Genomic DNA, 19,651 nt, shown 5'->3' with positions numbered 1-19,651 from the left:
ACTGACTGGACTGGCTGGGGTGATTGATCCTGATTATTTCGGCAAGAACAGGACTGCTACTACACAATGGAGGTAGAGATTGCCTGGAATACAGGAGATCCCCTAGATGTCTTTAAGTCCTACCATGCCCTGTGATTAAAATCGATGGAAAACTGCAGCAACCCAATCCAGGCAGGACTATCAATGGCCCAGAAACCTCAGGTATAAAAGGTTTGAGTCGCTGCCCCAAAGAATCATGACCAGGGAAGTGAATCTGGCTCAACTGACAAAGCATCCGCCTACCATATGGGAGGTCCAGGGTTCAAACCCAGGGCCTCCTGACCCGTGTAGTGAGCTGGCCCATGCGCAGTGCTGATGTGCGCAAGGAGTGCCATATCATGCAGGCATGTCCCCTATGCAGGGGTGCCTCACACGCAAGAAGTGTGCCCTGCAAGGAGAGCCGCCCTGCATGAAAAAAAAGTGCAGCCCACCCAGGAGTGGCGCTGCACACATGGAGAGCTGCCACAACAAAAAGACAGATTCCCAGTGCCACTGACAAGAATGCAAGCGGACACAGAAGAACACACAGCGAATGGACACAGAGTACAGAGAATGGGGCGGGGTAAGGGGAAATAAATCTTAAAAAAAAAAAAAAAAAAAAGGAATCATAATCAGCTGAGGTGCTTGGTAAGGGGGTAAAGGGAATATGGAATGAGTAGTGAAAAAAGGTAGTTATAAAATGACCTACAATTAAGTGACCAGTTACAGAAACGAGGACTATAATTATGTTTTATGTTTATACATACACATAAAGCAAATATCTTTGCTTTCTTCCCTCTTTTCATATAACTTAAGTTGTATTAACTTTATGTCACAGTACTTAAATTACAGGATCTCAAGTTTAAGGCAAGCACTGGCCTGTACTGTAAGGATATTTTCATGCACTTAAGTCGTTGATTGCATCTATGGCTGATTATATCTATAATCAACTAAGGGACTGCCTTCACAATGAGAAGGCTCATCCAATCAGTTCTGGAGGCCTTAAAGGGAATTGATGATTTCAGCAGTCAGAAGGAAGAATTTTTATCTTTCAGCAAGCCAGCTTCTTCTGATGAATTCAAAGTCACCACTGAGTCCCCAATTTGTGGCCTGCCTTAAGGAATTCAGATCTGTCAAACCCCAGGAATTGCACAAGCCAATTCCTATAACAAATTCCTTGATACTTAACATACATAACTGCATATGTCTATCTTTTCAGTTGTTTCTCTGGAGAATCCTGACTAATATAACAAGTATAATTTATTCTGAATCATTTAAGAAAAAGTTACATAATAGAATGAAGTTAGTGGCAGAAATAAACCCAGACTCTAATTACTTCCAACCACTCTCTTTATAGACTAACTTTTGGATCTTATGGTAGGCATGAGAATAATGTATGATGCGCTCTGAAAGAATTACAATTTAGTGTTGTAAAGTGACTATGGCTTCAATCCTTCAAAGAACTTTCACTGAATTGCATGCCCTGACTGAGTCTGTTATTTCATATTACAAAAACCTCAAGTATGTACATGACTGCTATTAGAAAGTCTAGCAAAAAAAATCATCATGCCGAACTGTCTTCCTCAAGAAATACTGATGATTTGCTATGAGTGTATATGTACTAGTATACAGATTAAAAGCCCTGGTACCAAAAATCTCTTCTGCATGTCTCTGGAAACTGGCACAGTATTTTTACTCCAAGTATTAAAAAATGAAAACAAATATTTGCTAAGAAAACTGATATCTGGAGAGAAAAAATTTTATGTAGCTAAATAATGACTTTAAGAATCTGTTCACACTCATGGCAAGAGTGGGTGATTGGTCCTCATGCCGTATACATGTGCAAGCAAGTCAAGCGCCCCAAACAGCAGAATACACAGCCCTCCTCACAGCAAGCGAACAGTTTTTCCGGTCACTGTCAAGAAGTCATCATCAGCCAAGGCACGCAGTGCTTCTTCAAACATATCTTTGGTAATTGCCTTTGGGGAAGAGGAAAGCAAGTATTATATAAATCAAGTTGCCCACTGTTAGAGATAAAATAATTTTAATGTTAAACTACCACCTAGATTCTCTTTCTCTTTTTGATGACTGTACACATTTCACATGTTCTCATTCAGGGGCTTGCAGACATTTTCTGTAAAGGGCCAAATAGCAAATACTGTAGGCTCTCCAACCCATGTGGTCTGTCACAATTACTGAACCTTGCAGCACCAAAGCCACCACAAACAATTTAAAAACAATGGGCATTACAAAAGCAAAGGGCTGGATTTGGCCCACATGGTTCTTTTCACAGAACAACTAAGCTTTATTCATAAAAGGATGCCTATTTCATCCTCCAAACAAGTCTATATAATATTTATTAAATGTCAAATATTGCTATTAAAAACTTATGTCCTTTCACCCAGCAGGTTGATAAGCATTCAAAAGGATGTTACTTAATCATTATGAATGATGTTCTAAAGTGTATTTACCAACACAGGAAGATTTATATAATATATTGTTAAATTAAAAAAAGAAAAGTTATAAAACAGTACACCTATAATTATGTCTGTTTTTGAAAGGAAAGACCCCATGTGTGTATATATATGCATAGAAAAATTTCGAAAGGGGTGTACCCAAACTTTAATCACAAACTTTAATTTGTGATTATTTCCTGAACGTGGATTTATAGGTGAGTTTCCTTTCTTTATTCTTACCAGTATTCATTACTTAAACAATAAAGAAGAAAAAAATAAAACCCAAAGTAATATTAAGGAAAGAGAGAAAAACTACACCCAACAGAAAAATAGATATGAACACTTACTATGTCAGATTGTCCCCGAATATCTTCAAAAAGTTGCTGGTATTTCAGAGCTGGTGTTTTTCCCTTAGATAAAATAAGTTTTTTCAAAGCTTCAGCTAGCTCTTCTTTCCGTTTACGAGAGGTGGCACTCATTCCTGATTGAAAAAAAATTTAATGAAAATATTTCTGCTATAATGTAGTGAAATGTTTCAAATCTCCACAAACATTCCTTTAGTAGTGTCCAGATAACTCTTTTTGATATGTAACTTAACAATCAGTTCTATCATTCTGTTTTACTCATTTCAAAAATAATTTCATATTTTTGCATTTGTATTATTATATATTCATAATCCATTTGTAATTAAAAATTATATTCAATGGCTAGTATTTTATGTACATGATCATAATAATGTGGTTTTAATGTCATCTGAATATCTCACATTTCTGCAATATAATTTGGCAAATTGTTTTTCTATAATAATCCTTTCAGTTATAAATATTTACTCTATCATCCTCAGTTGTATCATTCTCAGTTGAAGAGAATGCCTTTTAAGCAGATTTTACTAAATATCAAAAACAATACCCAGTAATTACATTGATACTATTTAAGAGTTATTGGACATAAGCAAAATTCCAAATATTTTAATTTCCTTTATCCAAACCAGACATTGCTAGAGGTCTCATTCCTATCCTTCACCTGTTTTTCAAAATATTTTTAAATTATATTGTCCTTTTTTTTTTAAAGATACATAGATCATACAAAATGTTTCATTAAAAAAATATAAGAGTTTCCAATATACCCCACTCCCCACCCCCATCATATAAATATTAAGTGGGTTACTTGTGACTTATTTTCTCTATTTCAACTGGGTCCCTAGATAACAGAGGAAACCTCAAGCCAAGAAAGGTTACAGTGGCTGATGCCAAAACACACCCAAAAGCAAGTTTGAATTCTCTGCTCTTTCAAATTTTCTATATACCAGTAGCTGCCTTCTTTACCCTGAAATATAGTGCCTATAATCCATATGGCAAGGCTAGCCAATGGTAATGAACAAATGAACTATTTACTTCTTTAGACTGGATTAGTATCCTGGGTAGCAGAGGAGACAGAATACTTTTAAACCATATACAATTCCTGAATGTGTGCTAGTAGATGTTTCTTGGAAGATCAGGCAACTTTATCAGCTTCTCAGAGGGGTCCTGATCAATAAAAGGGTTAAGAGCCTCTGCTTTACAGAGTAAATTTTAGCTCAAATCTGAAAGATCAATTACATATTTACATAACCTATAAAGAACACACCTGTGGTAAGGATAGATATGTCCACAATGCCAGTCCGGGGGTCAGTTGCCGACTGCTTCAGAGCCTCTCGGTGAAGGCGTTTTGCCTCTTCGACATCAATTGCTTCAACTTTGTTTGAAAATCGCACTTTAGCATGAGCTTCTGCTAAGCGAATCAACGATTCCAACTGTCGAGGGTATGCGGAAACCATTCCCCGGCTACTACCGATTTTCCTCATGTCTACATAAGCCTAATTTAGATAAAAAACAAAAGCAAGACCCCTTGAAAACAGTGAAGTTTGTTTCATGGCTAAAACTTTCAAGACAGGATAACTTTTACTGCCTGCCTGTCATAGGGAGGTACTGAGGGGTTTAAAATCAGGTCTGGCCCCTGGATCCTAAAGCCCAACACACTCGGGCAGGTAACCCTGGAACGGAATCTGACATCTGATGAGAAATAACACTGAAAATGTTCTGAAGGGAGATACTAGGGGAAACCTCTTGGAGAAGGTGGGATCTGATGATATAGCTCTGTAGAAGGGAGAGGAGAGAGGAGCAGCAAAAGTGTGTGAGAAAGGCACAAGGGAGGCAGGGATGGCTGTCCTCAGGCACGAGGAGTATGCTTTGATTAGAGCAGGGAATTAGCCAGATGGATACTGAAGAAAGGCTTCTGGCACAAATTCCAAAGTACACCCTGGCTAAGGAGCCATTCAACAATGCCTGCAAAGGATTCTACGAACACAGGTAGTATCAAACTTTTATACAGATAACCTACTTTTTTTTTTTCCTTAGGAGGCACTGGGGATTGAACCCAGGACCTCTTACATGGGAAGTAGGCCCTCAACCAATAAGTTACACCTGCTCCTCTAGATGACCTTTTAGCCTTCTATTAACAACCCTCAATGACAATGTGGAAGAAGATTTAACAGAATCTGAGGGAAACAGATGTGGCTCAAGTGAGTGGGCTCCCATCTATCATATAGGAGGTTCCAGGTTTTGATTCCTGGGGCCTCCTGGTGAAGGTGAGCTGGCCCATGCAGAGAACAGGCAATATGATGCAACAAAGACACAGAGGAGAAACAATGAGAGATGCAGCAGACCAGGGAGCTGAGGTGGCGCAAGAGATCAAACGCCTCTCTCCCATTCCGGAAGGTCCTAGGATCAGTATCCAGTGCTGCCTACAGAGAGGACAAGCAGATACAGAAGAACACACAGAGAGCAGACAGTGAGTGCAAAACAAAGGGGGGAGGGCAGGGGAATAAATACATGTATCTAAAAAAAGAAAAGAATCTGAGACAAAAACGTAACTTTTACTTGAGCATTTTAGGAAACTCGGAAATGCAAACCCCACAGAACATGAGGAATCTTCACATTACAACACTCCAATAACCTAAAAGGTGCCATTAAGTACTGCTGCTCGTGCAAAAGAAAGATATTTTAAAATGTACACAAAATACTTATCTCTCACTTTCTTATTTATTTTATTTATTATTTTAATTCATTAAAAAAAAAATATTACATTCAAAAAATATGAAGTCCCATTCAACCCCACAGCCCCCACCCCCCATATCTCTCTTTCATTCTTTCAGAAACTGGGAAATGGAAGTTGAAAGAAATCATTAGGTAGCGCTGCCTGGGAGAAACCTCAGGCCTTCAGAACTCCTGATCTCAAACTCATTGTGTTTACAATGATTTAAATATATATAAAGTGCATGTACAACCTACACAAAGGAATTGTTCTCCCTGTTGTATGTTAGGAGAAGTCTACTTTGCACCCCAGGAGGCAAAATAAATGCTTATGGAAAGAAGCATTCTCAAAAGAATTCATGTCTGAAGGTAAGACTCGAGTGTCACTACCAACTAGTTAAGCTGTCACATCTGGTACAGCCGTCGGGCACGTGCCAGGCTCGAGGCGCCCGTGCTCCTCACCTCGATCAGGGCCTGGCTGGCCTCCTCGCTCAGGCGTGGCGTGACCATGCTGTGGGCATAGGCGACGTAGTCCTTGAGCACGGCCATGTCCATGACCTCCTCCTCCAGCTGCTCCTCGCTCTGGTAGTACAGAGCCACTAGGTGGTGGGCAAGGCGCCGGTCGTAGGCCTCGTCCTGAGGGTCCAGCATGAGGAAGATCAGATCGAACCTGGGAGGAGGAGAATGGAAGCCTGTCAGCCTATCAATGTACCTATGAGTATGACCTCCAAAACCGCTCCCAGGCCGCTGGTGGCAATACAGGGAACACGCACTTGGTAAGGGAGAAGGAGAGAGAAAGTGTCCGTGTCCATCTCACCAAAAGAAATTCCCAGTAAATCCAATTCACACTGCTCTGTCTAGCGGTCTTTTTCTCGGAAGTTACCTGATCTTCTAAGAAAAACATATACTAACACACTCTCAGCTACTGTATCTGATTTAAAGGTATTCTATCTCCTCTTCTAAGAGTCGTGCGTAGTATTTGAAAGAGATTTTAAAACGAAATTTCCTAACTGCTTCAAAACACCCCCAAATGAAATGTTCAAACTACCCATAGTTGAGCAGGGCAACATATAATTCTTGCCATGAAAACCCTTGACCAACCAAATCTGAAAAACTTTGCATTAGAGTGAAGATTTTATGATTATTAACTGCAGTTTCTGAATTTAAATAGTAAATAGTAAATAGCCTCCCCTTAGTCTCACCCTGAAAATTCTACAAATGAGGAAAATACAAGTATCTACTATATAAAAACGTCCTGATACCTTGATAACAACGTGTGAGGCAGCTGGATGTTTTCAATGGTGGTTTTCTTGGGATTCCACTGAGATTCGATAGGGTTTGCTGCTGCCAGGATGGAGGTGCGTGCATTGAGCTGACAAATAATCCCTGCCTGTCAAAGAGAACAGTGCAGTCAGACGTCCAGGGCGCTAGCGATCTTGGCCCAGCCACCCGGAGCCCCCACATCCCTGTGTCAGACGTCCAGGGCGCGCGCAATCTTGGCCCAGCCACCCAGAGCCCCCACATCCCTGTGTCAGACGTCTAGGGCGCGCGCAATCTTGGCCCAGCCACCCGGAGCCCCCACATCCCTGTGTCAGACGTCCAGGGCGCGAGCGATCTTGGCCCAGCCACCTGGAGCCCCCACATCCCTCTGCCACCTGTCTTTGAGTTTGGGTGACTCTGGGCACAATGAGCATGTCTCCTTGATGTACTCCAATGGCTCCACTTAGGACAGATCTTCCAAATCAGCACTACATTACTACAATCTCTCCACTGGGAAAGCTTCCATCTCTACTTATCCCTTCTGAAGGGAAGAACTAAACATAATTAAGACGTGCTTTCCCTGGCACAGGATATACAAACACTGTCTTCTTTACCTGCAGCCACACAGAGAGCATCAACTTTTTATGGATGGCTCACAGTCACCTTGAGATCAGTCTTGTGGTCACCTGAACTCAATTCTCTTTCATTCAAAATGCGGATGAGCAAAATGTCTGAGTGGTGCATGGCAGGTGAACAGTAAGACTTCTCCTTGTAAAATTTCATCTAATGATTTTTGATGCACTTTTAAATCCTGTCACTAAATTTTTGAATCTTTAACTGAAATTAGGCCTACATACCTTATGGACTTCAAGTAAAGTAGAGCAACAGAGTGTACATTTATTTTTGGTTCCCACCCTAATATAGCTAGCTTCTTCTATCCTCAGAATTATTAACCAACACAAAACATGAAGTTATTAAATATTCATCCCTTCCAGTCAGAAAGGAGACGTGTGAGATTAAAAATATGAAGACATTCGTTAAGAATAAAACTTACGAAAATAATTCTTTACAAACAAAAAGCCTTTCCCTTGATTCATGTCAAGGACTGAGTTTTAGATGGATGGAAGTGATGATCATGTCTTTTGCTGCAACCCCTTGAAGGAGCGTCAAGACAAATTCAAGCTGTATGAACACCACCTTGTTATGAACTGACTCACAACCCACAGAAAGACATGTTCAAGTCTCAACCTCCAGTCCAGTGGACGTGAAACCATTTGTAAACAGGATCTTAGAAGATGTTATTAAGGTCAAATGAATTCAGGGTATGGCCTTAATCCAGCATGACTGGAGTTCTATGAGGAAGCCGAGAAAATGTGGACATGAAGAGAGAAGAGGAGACAGATGGCTATGTGGAAGAGGCAGTGATGGAACTACCACCAAGATAACTGCAAATTTCAGAGAAAGCATGATCCAGCTGATTCCTTGGACTTGTTGCCTCCAAAACCATGAGACAATAAATTCCTCTTGTTCAGTCAACCAGCCTGTGGGATTTGCTATAGCAGCCCTGGCAAACTAAGTCACACATTAGTAGGTTACTATGGCAGAAAACACTCTATCATGTGTAAGAGATGTAGGTAAAATTGTAAAAAGTACTCTCAAGTACCTTCTCTAAACCTGAAAACATCTTTTAAAAAAATTCACCAGTTTCCCAAAGTTAGAACTGAGGTAACACTGCATGGGACCAGGACATTCTACTTGAGGAGTGGCCTTGTCTGTGCCATGACGGATGCACCCACCTTGGCAATTGAGAGTGTCTGTTGCTCCATCACTTCGTGCAGCACCGACCTTGTGCTCTCGTTCATCTTGTCAAACTCATCGATGCAGCAGACGCCGTTGTCACTCAGGACCAGGGCTCCGGTTTGCAGGACCAGCTGTCTGGTCTCGGGGTCTTTCATGACGTAGGCCGTCAGGCCCACCGCACTAGAGCCCTTTCCGGACGTGTACTGGCCCCTGGGAACGAGGTTGTACACATACTGCAGCAGCTGGGACTTACTGGTGCCGGGGTCACCACAGAGAAGGATATTGATCTCCGCACGAAATTTCCCCCTTCCTGTGTGACTAAAATCCTTTCTTGTTCCTCCAAAGAGCTGAAGCAAAATTCCCTAAAAAGAAAACATTTACTTACTGCAGAGTAACTGAAATTTGGTCTAAATGTTATAGAAGTGCTTTTCTACTCTATGCATAAAGAAATACAATTAAGAAACTAGAAAGATAAAGATCTATGTGCTAGTGCTTTGATTACTCCAGGTTATTTCTGGACCATCTATATATAAATGACTGTTATCGCGACAGAATGGTAGGCCACAAGAGTTCCTATTCTGTGTGGCTTTATAAAAAATGTAACATAGAGACACATGTAGAGATCGGGAAGTAGACAGTGATACTGTGATTCTTCTCAACCAACAAGGAAGTCGGGTTGTGAGTGCTTTGCTATGTAACGCCTCTTATCCTTTATCAGGGGAAGGCAATGTATGCGTACCATAATCAACCCCAAGGAAGTGTAAGCCTCCTTAAAAGTTCATTGTTACCTTCTTTATATCTTCATGTTCATATATGCTTGGAGCCAAGGCTGAAGCAAGTCTCTCATAAATGTCTGGTTTTCTGGAAAGCTCCTTAAGCAATTCCACACGTTTCTCTGAGAATAGTTTCTGCTCTGCTTCTTGATCCAGGCCATGCAGACGTTTTGCGTCCGTCTTCCGATAGTGAATGACGTCGATGTGGGTTTTGTAGACAGACTTCACATTACTCACTCTGGGATTGACCCGAATGGGAACTGCTCTGTAGATGCCTGAGGGCAGCAACCAGGAGATACCCCTTTAACCTGTGGCACCGCTGACCGGCAGGTGTGGGGCCTCAGGGTGGACAGCAAGCAGCATGGAGAGTGAGCTGCTCTAGCTGACTGGCCAGCACCGGGGAGGGCGTTCCTTTAATTTCCTAGTCAGCTGCCCTCACCACTGCTCCCTGAGCTGAGGACAAGCGCCCACTCTACAGAGCATCAGGAAGGGGTGAGGCATGTTGGAAAGAACACAGGTTCTGAAAAAGGTAGACCTGAACATGTTTTCTTCTGTGACCTTGGGCACCTCTTTGAGTAAACCACACCACACATACTGGTTCTGAAGGCTAATGAAAATAATCTAACACAACACCTGCCCACGGTCTATGTTCAGTAAATACTATTTTCATTTCCCTAAGCTGAGTGTCCAGAATCTGTTTAGTATTTATTTGACTACAACACCAAAATCCCAAGCCAAAACCTTGGAAATAGGAAACTTTGATCTTTTAGAAATCACACAAATTAGTTCACAGAAATTAAGACAGTCTACAGAGTGAAAGAAAAACGACAAGTTTTTGGTTAACAATAGCAGGTGTTTCTGGGTGAAGTACTCCCCTCCTTTAAAATGAAATTTAAAAAATTAAAAGGAACAAATCAACAGTCAACACTTAAATCATGCTCTTTTAAAGCGTCCAAAGAAAGACTTTGTGTATTAATATGATGCAAAAAAACAGCATCTTGGCATGAAGAGAAAAGGATCCAAATTCTGGTTCCATAAAATTTACCAAAGAACCGTAACTTAAGTTTTCTACACCTCTCTGAATCTTAGCTTCCTTGGATATTAGAATACCATAATTAAATGCCTAATATGAAAACAAGGTGCTCTGTCCGTTCTTTAGCAGGCATCTTAACCCTCCTTAGCTATGCATAAGGAAAATGAGTGGGTGAGATCCATCCCTGAACTGCTGGCACGGCCCAAATCCTACTACCAGGCTATCTGAAGACATTCCCTTATGACAGTAACACTGTGAATGCAAGAAACACAGTTTTGGGATGCTGAGGTAGCAGTAGGCAACGGCTGTGCCTGTGAGGACCATTACCTCCAAAATTCAGGTTTGAGAAGAAATGAAAGACTGTTCTTCCAGGGTACCGAGTCAGAAAAAAGTTGGGCAAAAGCGGATGCACACCCCATACCTTTTAATGATCTTTGAGGATAGCTGGAGGCAGAGTAAAGGTCCTATCCAGTGAATTCATGACTGAGTCAAAAGGACTTACTACAAGTGCAATTAGAGCACAAGGACCTTTCTGTGTTAGCAGAGACCTAGGTCTCTCACCTGTAACATTCACTCTGTCACCAGGCTGAACTTTGTCAACGAGGTCATTGTGAGCGAACAGTATGACGGTGTGAGGCGTCTGTCCTGCTGGCATGTCTTCAGGAGACTCCTGGAGTTTGATCTGAGAGACAGAGAACAAGTGGGAAGCAAACAAGTGTGACAGATGTAAAAGCTGCTGGCATTTGTCCCACTTGGAGATTAATAGATTCAATACCTAGCATCTTCTTTTTAAAAAATACGTTTTTTGATCTCCAGTTTACACTTTTTGTTTTTAATCTGTTTTCTAATGTGACATGGGAAACATTTTGTAAGGATGTAGTTTATTTAGCCATTCCCCTATTTTGGGATGGTGGGATTTAGGTAGTTTTTTAAAATTTTAAACCACTGTAATGGGTGTCATGAGTATCTCTGCATAAGCCATTGTCCTCACCTAACAGGTATTTGCTGAGTGCCTACCACATGCCAGATCCCATTCTAGGAGCTGGGGACTCTTCGACAAAGTTCCTACCCCTGTGGAGAGGAAGAGGATACACAACAGATAACTCAGCATGTAACAGACCTGAGGGTGACAAGCGCAATAGACAAAAATAAAATAGGCAAGCAGGACAGGACTGCTGGGGTGGGTGGAGGGCAGATGTTTTCCATTAGTAAGGTTGAAAAGGGCTTCACAAGGCTGGGAACTGAGGAAGTTAGGGAGGAAGTCATGTGTTCCCAGAAGGAATAGCACATGCAAGGCCCTGGGGTGAGTGGGTGCTTGGCAGAAATGCTGGGAATAAAGAAATGGACAGGATAATGCCAGAGAGGGCTGTGGAAGTATGTGCTGAGAGGTAATGTCAGGTTGCACAGGCCTTTGAGGTTACTCGAGGACTTTAGGTTTTACTCTAAGTCAGTTTGGGAGACCTGAGAGGATTCTGAGGACATCAGATGACAAGCCCCTAGAGAAGAGAGGCTGTGCTTTTGTATCTCCAGCTCTTAGCACGGGAGAGAGGTTCCAATGATTTTGCCAGTACCAGATGAAAATTTTTATATGAAATATTCAATTCTTGGTTAGTAAAAATGTTGAACACTTTTCCATATTTGCTACAATTTTTCGACTCCTATTAAGGGCAATTACCTTTTGTAGTATTAATATTTGACACATTTCCCCCCACTTTACACTTAGGAAATTGCTTAAATATTATAACAAAATAAAGAAAACTTGACTCCTTTTTGCTGCATGTATACTTTTTTAGGAGGTACCAGAGCTTGAATCCAGGACCTTGTATGTGGGAAGGAGGCGCTCAACCACTGAGCTACATCCACCCCCCACGAGAGTTGGTTTTCCTGTTTGTTTTTAGGAGGTAGTGGAGACTGAACCTGGGACCTTGGACATGGGAAGCAGATGCTCAACCATTTGAGCTACATCTGCTCCCCTGCACATATATTTTTATATTGTTACATTCATCGTAAAAAGATATTTCTGCCTTTCCCTCACCTTTTTCTAATATTTTAACAACTTACTCTTACATATTCCTACCTGACCCACCTACAGCCTTAACTCTTTCCAACGAAAGCATCTTGTGTTAAATTTCACTTAATGAACGAGGTTAAAGAGCAGGCTGCTTTAACTTATAGACACCGCCGTACCATCTGCTTATCGGAGAAGGTGGAGCGGTTGTGCACCAGTGCCATGCTGTGAGTGGTGTTGCAGTGCTCGCACACGCAGGGCTCGGCGATGCGGCCACGGTCAATCTCCACGCGGGCCGTGTGGGCGCACACCTGGCACTGGAAAAAGGCCTCCTGCATCTCGGGAATCAGCTGGGATGTCCGGATGACCATGCCGCTGATGGCAATGAGCTGGTCGATGTCTGTGAACGGAAAAGGGGGAGGTGACTTGCCTGCGGGACCGTTACTGACAGCCCCTGCCTCTCCTCGCAGGCCTGTTGGCTCTGAGCTGGAGCGGCTCCTGTCCAGGTGCAGAGCGCAGTGCAGCCCTGCCCTCAGGGTGCAGAGTACACAGGCAGTGGCAGTCACAGGAGACACTCACTTACTTGTGCACCTGTGGGGAGCCAGCAGGCAGGCTTTGCCCATTTCTCCCTCGTGTTCATGCTTCCTCCACAACTTGGCCCTTCCCAGACAACTTTCACCCTGTATTCTTTGAAGGACTGGCCATCCCCTACTAACTCTCCACTGCTAGCTCCAAAGTAGTTACATTATTTTTTATCATTTGTAGTCAACCATTTGACTGCTGGCCTTGTTGACTTGTCCCATCGTTCAAGGACTCCTCACTGCTATCCCATCTTCTCTACTATGCCCACTGGACGCCCCATCACCAGCCATGTCCCAGATGGCAACGGTCAGTCCTCTGGCTCCCTAAGTGGCTGTGTGCCACCACCTGCCAACTCAAGAAATTCCACGCCACACCCCAGTTGCGCTGTGCCAGCACCAGCCCCGGGGCGCTCCTCCCCTTCCGCCCTTACCTGGCCCTAAGAGGGGACACCACCGCCACCGTCAAAACCCAAATCCTTCCACCCGCATATTGTGACTTAAGTCAGTTTGAAATGTTTTCAGGAACACTGGCAAAAAACATTACGAGCACCCATGACCCCTATATTTTTTATTTAACATTTACATAATCTAAAGTTTCTTTAAAAATAAAAAATTTTGTTTAAGAAAAGCACCCTCAAAAATCAGGCACTTTACTTAATAAGGGGCAGAAAGTGGGGAATGACTACATTTTAATTTACACTTAGCTTGCCTTTTTAGCTCAGGATCTTGACTATCCTACACCCACTCACCCTTTTTGAAACTCCTTGCCTCACTTTTCATTTTCTTCCTTGTCTCCTCCTCTCCTAAGATCAAGGCCATCAGGAATATCTTCTCATCTCCTGTTTTTTGTTCCTCATAAAGATATCCTTTCTTAGCTAGGTTACCCAACCTGCTTGTGTCCTGTATTCCATTACCTCTTGTATAAGCCTCGCCTTCCTTATGCTCATCTCTACTATCACTTCAAAATCTTCCCCGCCTCTTTTCTATTACAGCAAAACTCCTTGAAGATGTTTTTGCTTATTCCCCTTGCCACCTCTCTTTATTGAAACAGTACTTCGAAAGTTCTCATTCTCTTTAGCATTTCTAAAGCTGTTGACTAGTACCCTGACTTTTTCCTGGTTCTTGAACCCTTCCCTCTGACTCCCCATACTCCACATCAGTGTTTGTAGAAGTCTTTGGCTCTTTTCTGAGTTTTCTCTAGGCTTTCTTCCTTACATAGCTTTAAATATTTCAACAACCCGGAAAATTTCCAAATTTCAGTCTCCTAACCCAGACCTTTAAACTTTCAGTACCAAAATTACCATGAGCTGGAAGATTTTCACTCGAACATTCTGTGGCTGACAAACAACGTATCAGAACTGTTACACAGTTACAACCCTGTCTGTGCTCACGCCTGCACCACTGGATCACTGGAGATGCAACCCACCAGACTCTGCCTTCCCATCTTTACCCTCTCAACATAGCCTTTAATCCATTTAAATTTTCCTTCCAAACACTTGTATCTGTCCTATCTCCCACCCAGCCCCTAATGAGGCCAAACTATAGGTATCATTCTATAACTTGCTTTTATTTACTTCTACATAGTCAGTATCTTCTTGTTCTAGAATTTCATTTACAATACTATCATAACAGCTGAATATTATTCTATCCTGTAGATTTAACAATCATTTGGCCAATTCCAAGTTGTCCATTTAAACATGTCCACCTTCTATCTTAAAAGGAGATGCAGTGAACACCATGTATACTGAAGTTTTGCATATATCTCAAACGACTTTAAGTTAAAACCAGAGTTTTCATTTCTGGATCGAAGAACACAAATGTTCATGCCTATAAACACGTTGCAAAGAGCCCCCCTCCCCACCCCCCCAACCCCCCAACCCCCCAGAAAGCCTGTGTTAATTTACTCCCCCAAAAGGACAGCATCTCACAAAGCCGATGTTCTTCTCTGGCCTTACTGCAGATTCTTTTTTTTTTTTTTTTTTTGACGGGGATAAGATATCAAGAGCCAGGTTCTTAAAGGAAAAATTTACTCTTATTTACTAAACAATGAAGGCAAGCACCTACTCGTGTTCATAGGCTACCTTGTTTTCTTTCATTGAAATTTTTTGGGGTCTTTAGCACACTCACCTACGGGAATATTTATTTATTTTTAACAGCTTTTATATATCAACCCTCATATATGGTAAACACCATGTTTGTCATTCATTTTCATTCCTAAGGCCACAATTCTGGTTAGGACGCTGAGACCCCATACCTGAGCTACTGATGAAATCTCCTAACTGATCTTCAACATAACCTGCATACCAGAACCTCCCTAAACTTCTCCAAAAGAACACTTTCGTGACAAAACCTCTCCTAAAAAAATTACTGACGGTTCCCTACTGCCTAGGAATAAAAATTTAAAGATTCTTTAAAAGTTGGTACACACAACTCTTTAGGACTGAGGCTTTCTAGCCCTGCAAATAAACATCTTCTCCCACATGCCCTGCTGCAGCCACCTACATCACTTACTGCCCACCCAGGCACAGCTCTGTTCTGCCTTCTTGTCTGTACTGTTTAGAAAGACTTCCTTCACTTTCTTTCCAAATTCTAATTCAAAATTCAGTCTGTAATTCAAATTTCCTGTTCACAATGAATCCTTTCCACTCTGATCCAGTGCTCTGCTCTTGGGCTGAGATATTTCCTGCACTATTCTTCTGTTAACTTGCCTGTTATTTTGTTTACCTCCTAAACTAAATTTCTTTTATAAACCCAAAACTTTCTGTTTCTACAGTGACTCAAAAATGCTACTTAATATCTACAGACGTATTCCATCTGGGTAAGTCCACCTTAAAATGGAGAAAATATTAATACTTACAATATCTTAAGTTATAAAAGACATTGGGTACAAAAATGTATAGGGTAACTGTCTCTGCTATTACTTCGTCAATTTATAATTCATCACCACTACTCCCACCAATTCTTTTAAAGTTCCTTTACAAAATAAGGTTTCTGGTTTATTTTTATGTATAAAATTTTTCTGTTAAAAATATTACCTTCTGGATTTAGGTTTCTCATATTCTTAGTCTTCAATGCATTGAATGGTCTTACTTGAATCTGATGTTCTAATATTGAGTCAGGATAACGATCAAAGAAGATCTCATTGACAGCCATATCAAAAGTTGGGATAACCTCCTGTAAAAATGGATATAAAGATGCCAAGCTTAGACTTTAGTATAAGAAAGCATCTCATATTTGGTATAAAAAAACAAACATGACATAGCCCCCAAACATTACCCCACATAACCATATACAAACCTTAGTCTCTGTAGGGCATTGCCATTTGTGGTCACATGTGATAATACATATAAAAGTGACTTTTAAAATATTGGTTTGTTTTAGGCTTTTAATCAGTAAAAGAAAGGATTTTAAGCATATGCTTTTATACTGCATTTTTTTCCCATAATGAAATGGTATCAAAACAAACTAAACTGGTAATTACTATATTCAAATTTAATATATGTCCCCATTCTAAGGCTCAGGAGCTTGATTTAAGTCGCACAAATAGTGACCTGCAATGCTGAGATACAACCACTCTGCTGCCTCCAAAAGGCAACACAGCTGATGCTTCATTAATAAAACTCGGCTACAAGTATAGAAGAAAAAAGACCACAGTATGGTTAATGTATTCTGCTAAACATGGCAGAAAAATTCTAAAGTTTTTCCATTTAAGATAATTTATTTCATCAAACTCAAGAAGGTACCAACTGTAAGAGTCATCATGAAACACTGCCAATTAAAACTATGCTATGCCATTGGTACACATCCCAACCTCAGCAATATTAAAATGTAAAAAAGGATCATCTTAAAATAGATGAAACATGGTTTTCTTTATAAATTTTGGTGCCTTAGAGATATATGAGCTCAATTATCAAGGATATTCTGCTATCCAGAAACATTCTTTCTAGATGTTTATCAAAGTCAAAACCAAATTCTTACCTGTGGGTAGCACATGAGTTGTCTGTACAAATTTTTGTCAAATGATTTTATGTGTTCACAGTTTACATTTAAAAATGGCTCCCCGATAACATTAATCTATAAAAGAACAAATTAACTTGTAAAATTGATATAAAAAAATAAACCTTTAAATAAATCTTGAGGTTTTGAAATACATAATCTTGGGAAGCAGACTTGGCCTAATGGATAGGGCATCCGCCTACCTACCACATGGGAGGTCTGCGGTTCAAACCGTGGGCCACCTTGACCCGTGTGCAGCTGGCCCAGGCGCAGTGCTGATGCGCGCAAGGAGTGCCCTGCCATGCAGGGGTGTCCCCCGAGTAGGGGAGCCTGACGCGCAAGGAGTGCGCCCCGTAAGGAGAGCCACCCAGCGTGAAACAAAGTGCAGCCTGCCCAAGAATGGCGCCGCACACATGGAGAAGTGACACAAGATGATGCAACAAAAAAAGACAGATTCCTGGTGCCACTTCTAAGGATAGAAGCGGTCACAGAAAAACACACAGCGAATGGACACAGAGAGCAGACAACTGGGTGGGGGTGGGGAGTAGAGAAAAATAAATAAATCTTTAAAAAATAAGTGAATAAAATAAAATACATAATCTGAACTTAATTAAGAGTATACCAATACCTCTGCAAGACGTTGCATGTACAGAGGCTCGCTAATATCTATGGTGACATCTTCTTCTTCTTTAGCCAGAGGATCAATAAATTGTTTAAGAAATCTCTTAAAGGTAGAGAAGAAAAAAAATCATGCTTAATGCATTGGGAATAAACAATTATTCAAAATACAAATGATCACAAGTGTATAGTATTTGTACAAAACAAATTTTTTTTGAAAAAAAAAAACTAGAAAATACCAACATTCTTAAGCTTCCTCTGGATCTGCCCCTGTGTTATGGCTATATAAATTTAGGTTGTAAACACTTCCACCCAGGATTTTCAGACCCCTTAAGTATGATAACACATTAGGCTCACCTGAAAATTTTCTTTGCATGTTGCCACATTGACATCTGTTCCCCAAATCACAAGCTTTTGGCCTAGAGACTGCTCACTTGCCACTATATCTTCTGCGGCCGGCTACAGAAACAACAAAAAATCACAACCATGTTAACAGAACTGCCCACTTTATGTTCCCAAAAGGCTGTTTCCAGAAAACAGGGCTGTCTACTCACCCCATCAGACTGCAGGTCCACCTGCAGGCTCTTCCGGGCAGATCCAAGGTCAGGCCTCTGCCTCAGGGGTGTGCCCCTAACACCGCTTCGGGGTGTCCCCTCCACCCGAGAGCTGGGAGTGCCATAGGTCAGTGGTGAGCTAATATCAAAGTCTAGAGGAATAGCTGTACAGGCAACAAGTAAAGGTTTACAATGAACTTCTGGTAGCACATCAAGCCAAAACCCACTAAATTACAACAAGCTCAGCAAATGGAATCTTTATTGTAACCTATGGTGGATGATCTGAGAATGATTAAACGTTCCATAAAGAAAGCACAAGAAAGTAGCTGCTTTCTCAGTTCAGTAAGTCTGTAGTCTGTTATCAGAGGTCATGTGTCAAATGTGACACCAACTACTGGTTAAGGGACCACCAATTCTCATCAGCTTCAGCTCCCGGGCCCACCGCTTCTTATCAGGAAACTGCCGGGAAACCTACTTGAAGAATGCATCTGCGGGGGGCTGGAGAACAAGGTGTCCGGAGCGGCGGGGCTCTGGAGGTCTGCGCCCGGCGAGGCGGGCATGGGCTGCAGGTCGCCCGTGGACGTGGAGTCCTCGCCGCGGCGCCGCTGGGAGGGCGACGACCTGGCATCTTCGCTTCGAGCTTGGGTCGTGCAAAACAGAAAAGAGCAATGACCATCCGCGCGCACGCCTGGTCTTTCGCGATCTACCTGTATTCGTTACCGTCGGAAACCATAAAACGTCCTGGCAAAGGGGGGAAGGCCGGAAGGAGGTGGAGAACCCCGGGCGGGTGGCAGCCGTGGGAGAGGCCGGCCGAGCCGCGGGTGTGTGCACGGTGGCGGGGGGAGGGTTTGCGACCGCGGGCTGGGGGTGCTGCGCGCGCGACGGCCACCGGCCTGGTGCGCGAGTGGGGGAGGCTGTGCGCGGGAGGGAGGAGGGGAGCGGAGCGCCCGGCGGACTCACGCGTCTGGGGAAGCCCTCCCCGTCCTCGGCGGCTGCCGCGGCGACTCGGGGTGGACGCGGGGGACGACATGCGGACCTGGCGCCTGAGGGACGCGGAGCAGAGACTCACGAGCTCCCGGTTTACAAGGAGCGCACGGCACGCTCCCAGGCCGCGCGGGCTTCAGGCTCTTCTCCGCGCGCGCTGCGCTCCACCAATCACCGCGGCGCGCCCACGTCGGCCCGCCCTTGGGAGGCACCACTGAGCCCACGCAGGGGAGACTCAACGCCCTGCTTCGGAGTCCCCCCCGGACTCCGCACTCGAATGGTCTGAACTCCACTCGCAGACCCCGCCCCTCGGAAGGTAGGCTCGGTCCCAGGCCAGCGCCGGCTGCCTACCAATCGCCGCGGCGCTCTCGAATCGCCCCGCCCTCGGAAGGCACCACTGTGCACCCGCCGGGGGGAAAGAACGGGCTGCGTGCCTTGTCCCCCTACAGTGCGGTGGTGTGATCTCTAGTTGGCCGCAGTTTGGCGGGAAACGGGAGAG

At 42.9% G+C, this 19,651-nt stretch overlaps 1 protein-coding gene across 1 annotated transcript; it reads right to left on the bottom strand.

Annotated features, from left to right (window-relative positions):
* Positions 1-754: 754 nt before the first annotated feature.
* MCM4 (minichromosome maintenance complex component 4) lies at positions 755-19,353 on the bottom strand. The gene is made up of 16 exons (XM_058275517.2): positions 19,129-19,353; positions 18,644-18,808; positions 18,169-18,332; positions 17,972-18,073; positions 17,625-17,720; positions 16,979-17,074; positions 16,036-16,174; positions 12,599-12,819; positions 10,973-11,093; positions 9,394-9,653; positions 8,602-8,967; positions 6,808-6,935; positions 6,008-6,215; positions 4,101-4,329; positions 2,822-2,955; positions 755-1,997 (listed from the first exon to the last, which is right to left on the bottom strand). The coding sequence occupies exons 1-16, from the start codon at positions 19,196-19,198 to the stop codon at positions 1,905-1,907; spliced, it is 2,592 nt and encodes an 863-aa protein (XP_058131500.1). The 5' UTR covers positions 19,199-19,353; the 3' UTR covers positions 755-1,904.
* Between the last annotated feature and the right edge of the window lie 298 nt (positions 19,354-19,651).

Source organism: Dasypus novemcinctus, chromosome 14, assembly GCF_030445035.2.
Source record: "Dasypus novemcinctus isolate mDasNov1 chromosome 14, mDasNov1.1.hap2, whole genome shotgun sequence".
Classification (NCBI taxonomy): domain Eukaryota; kingdom Metazoa; phylum Chordata; class Mammalia; order Cingulata; family Dasypodidae; genus Dasypus; species Dasypus novemcinctus.
Note: the sequence above shows the minus strand (reverse complement) of the source record. Positions and strands in the feature narration are given on the sequence as shown.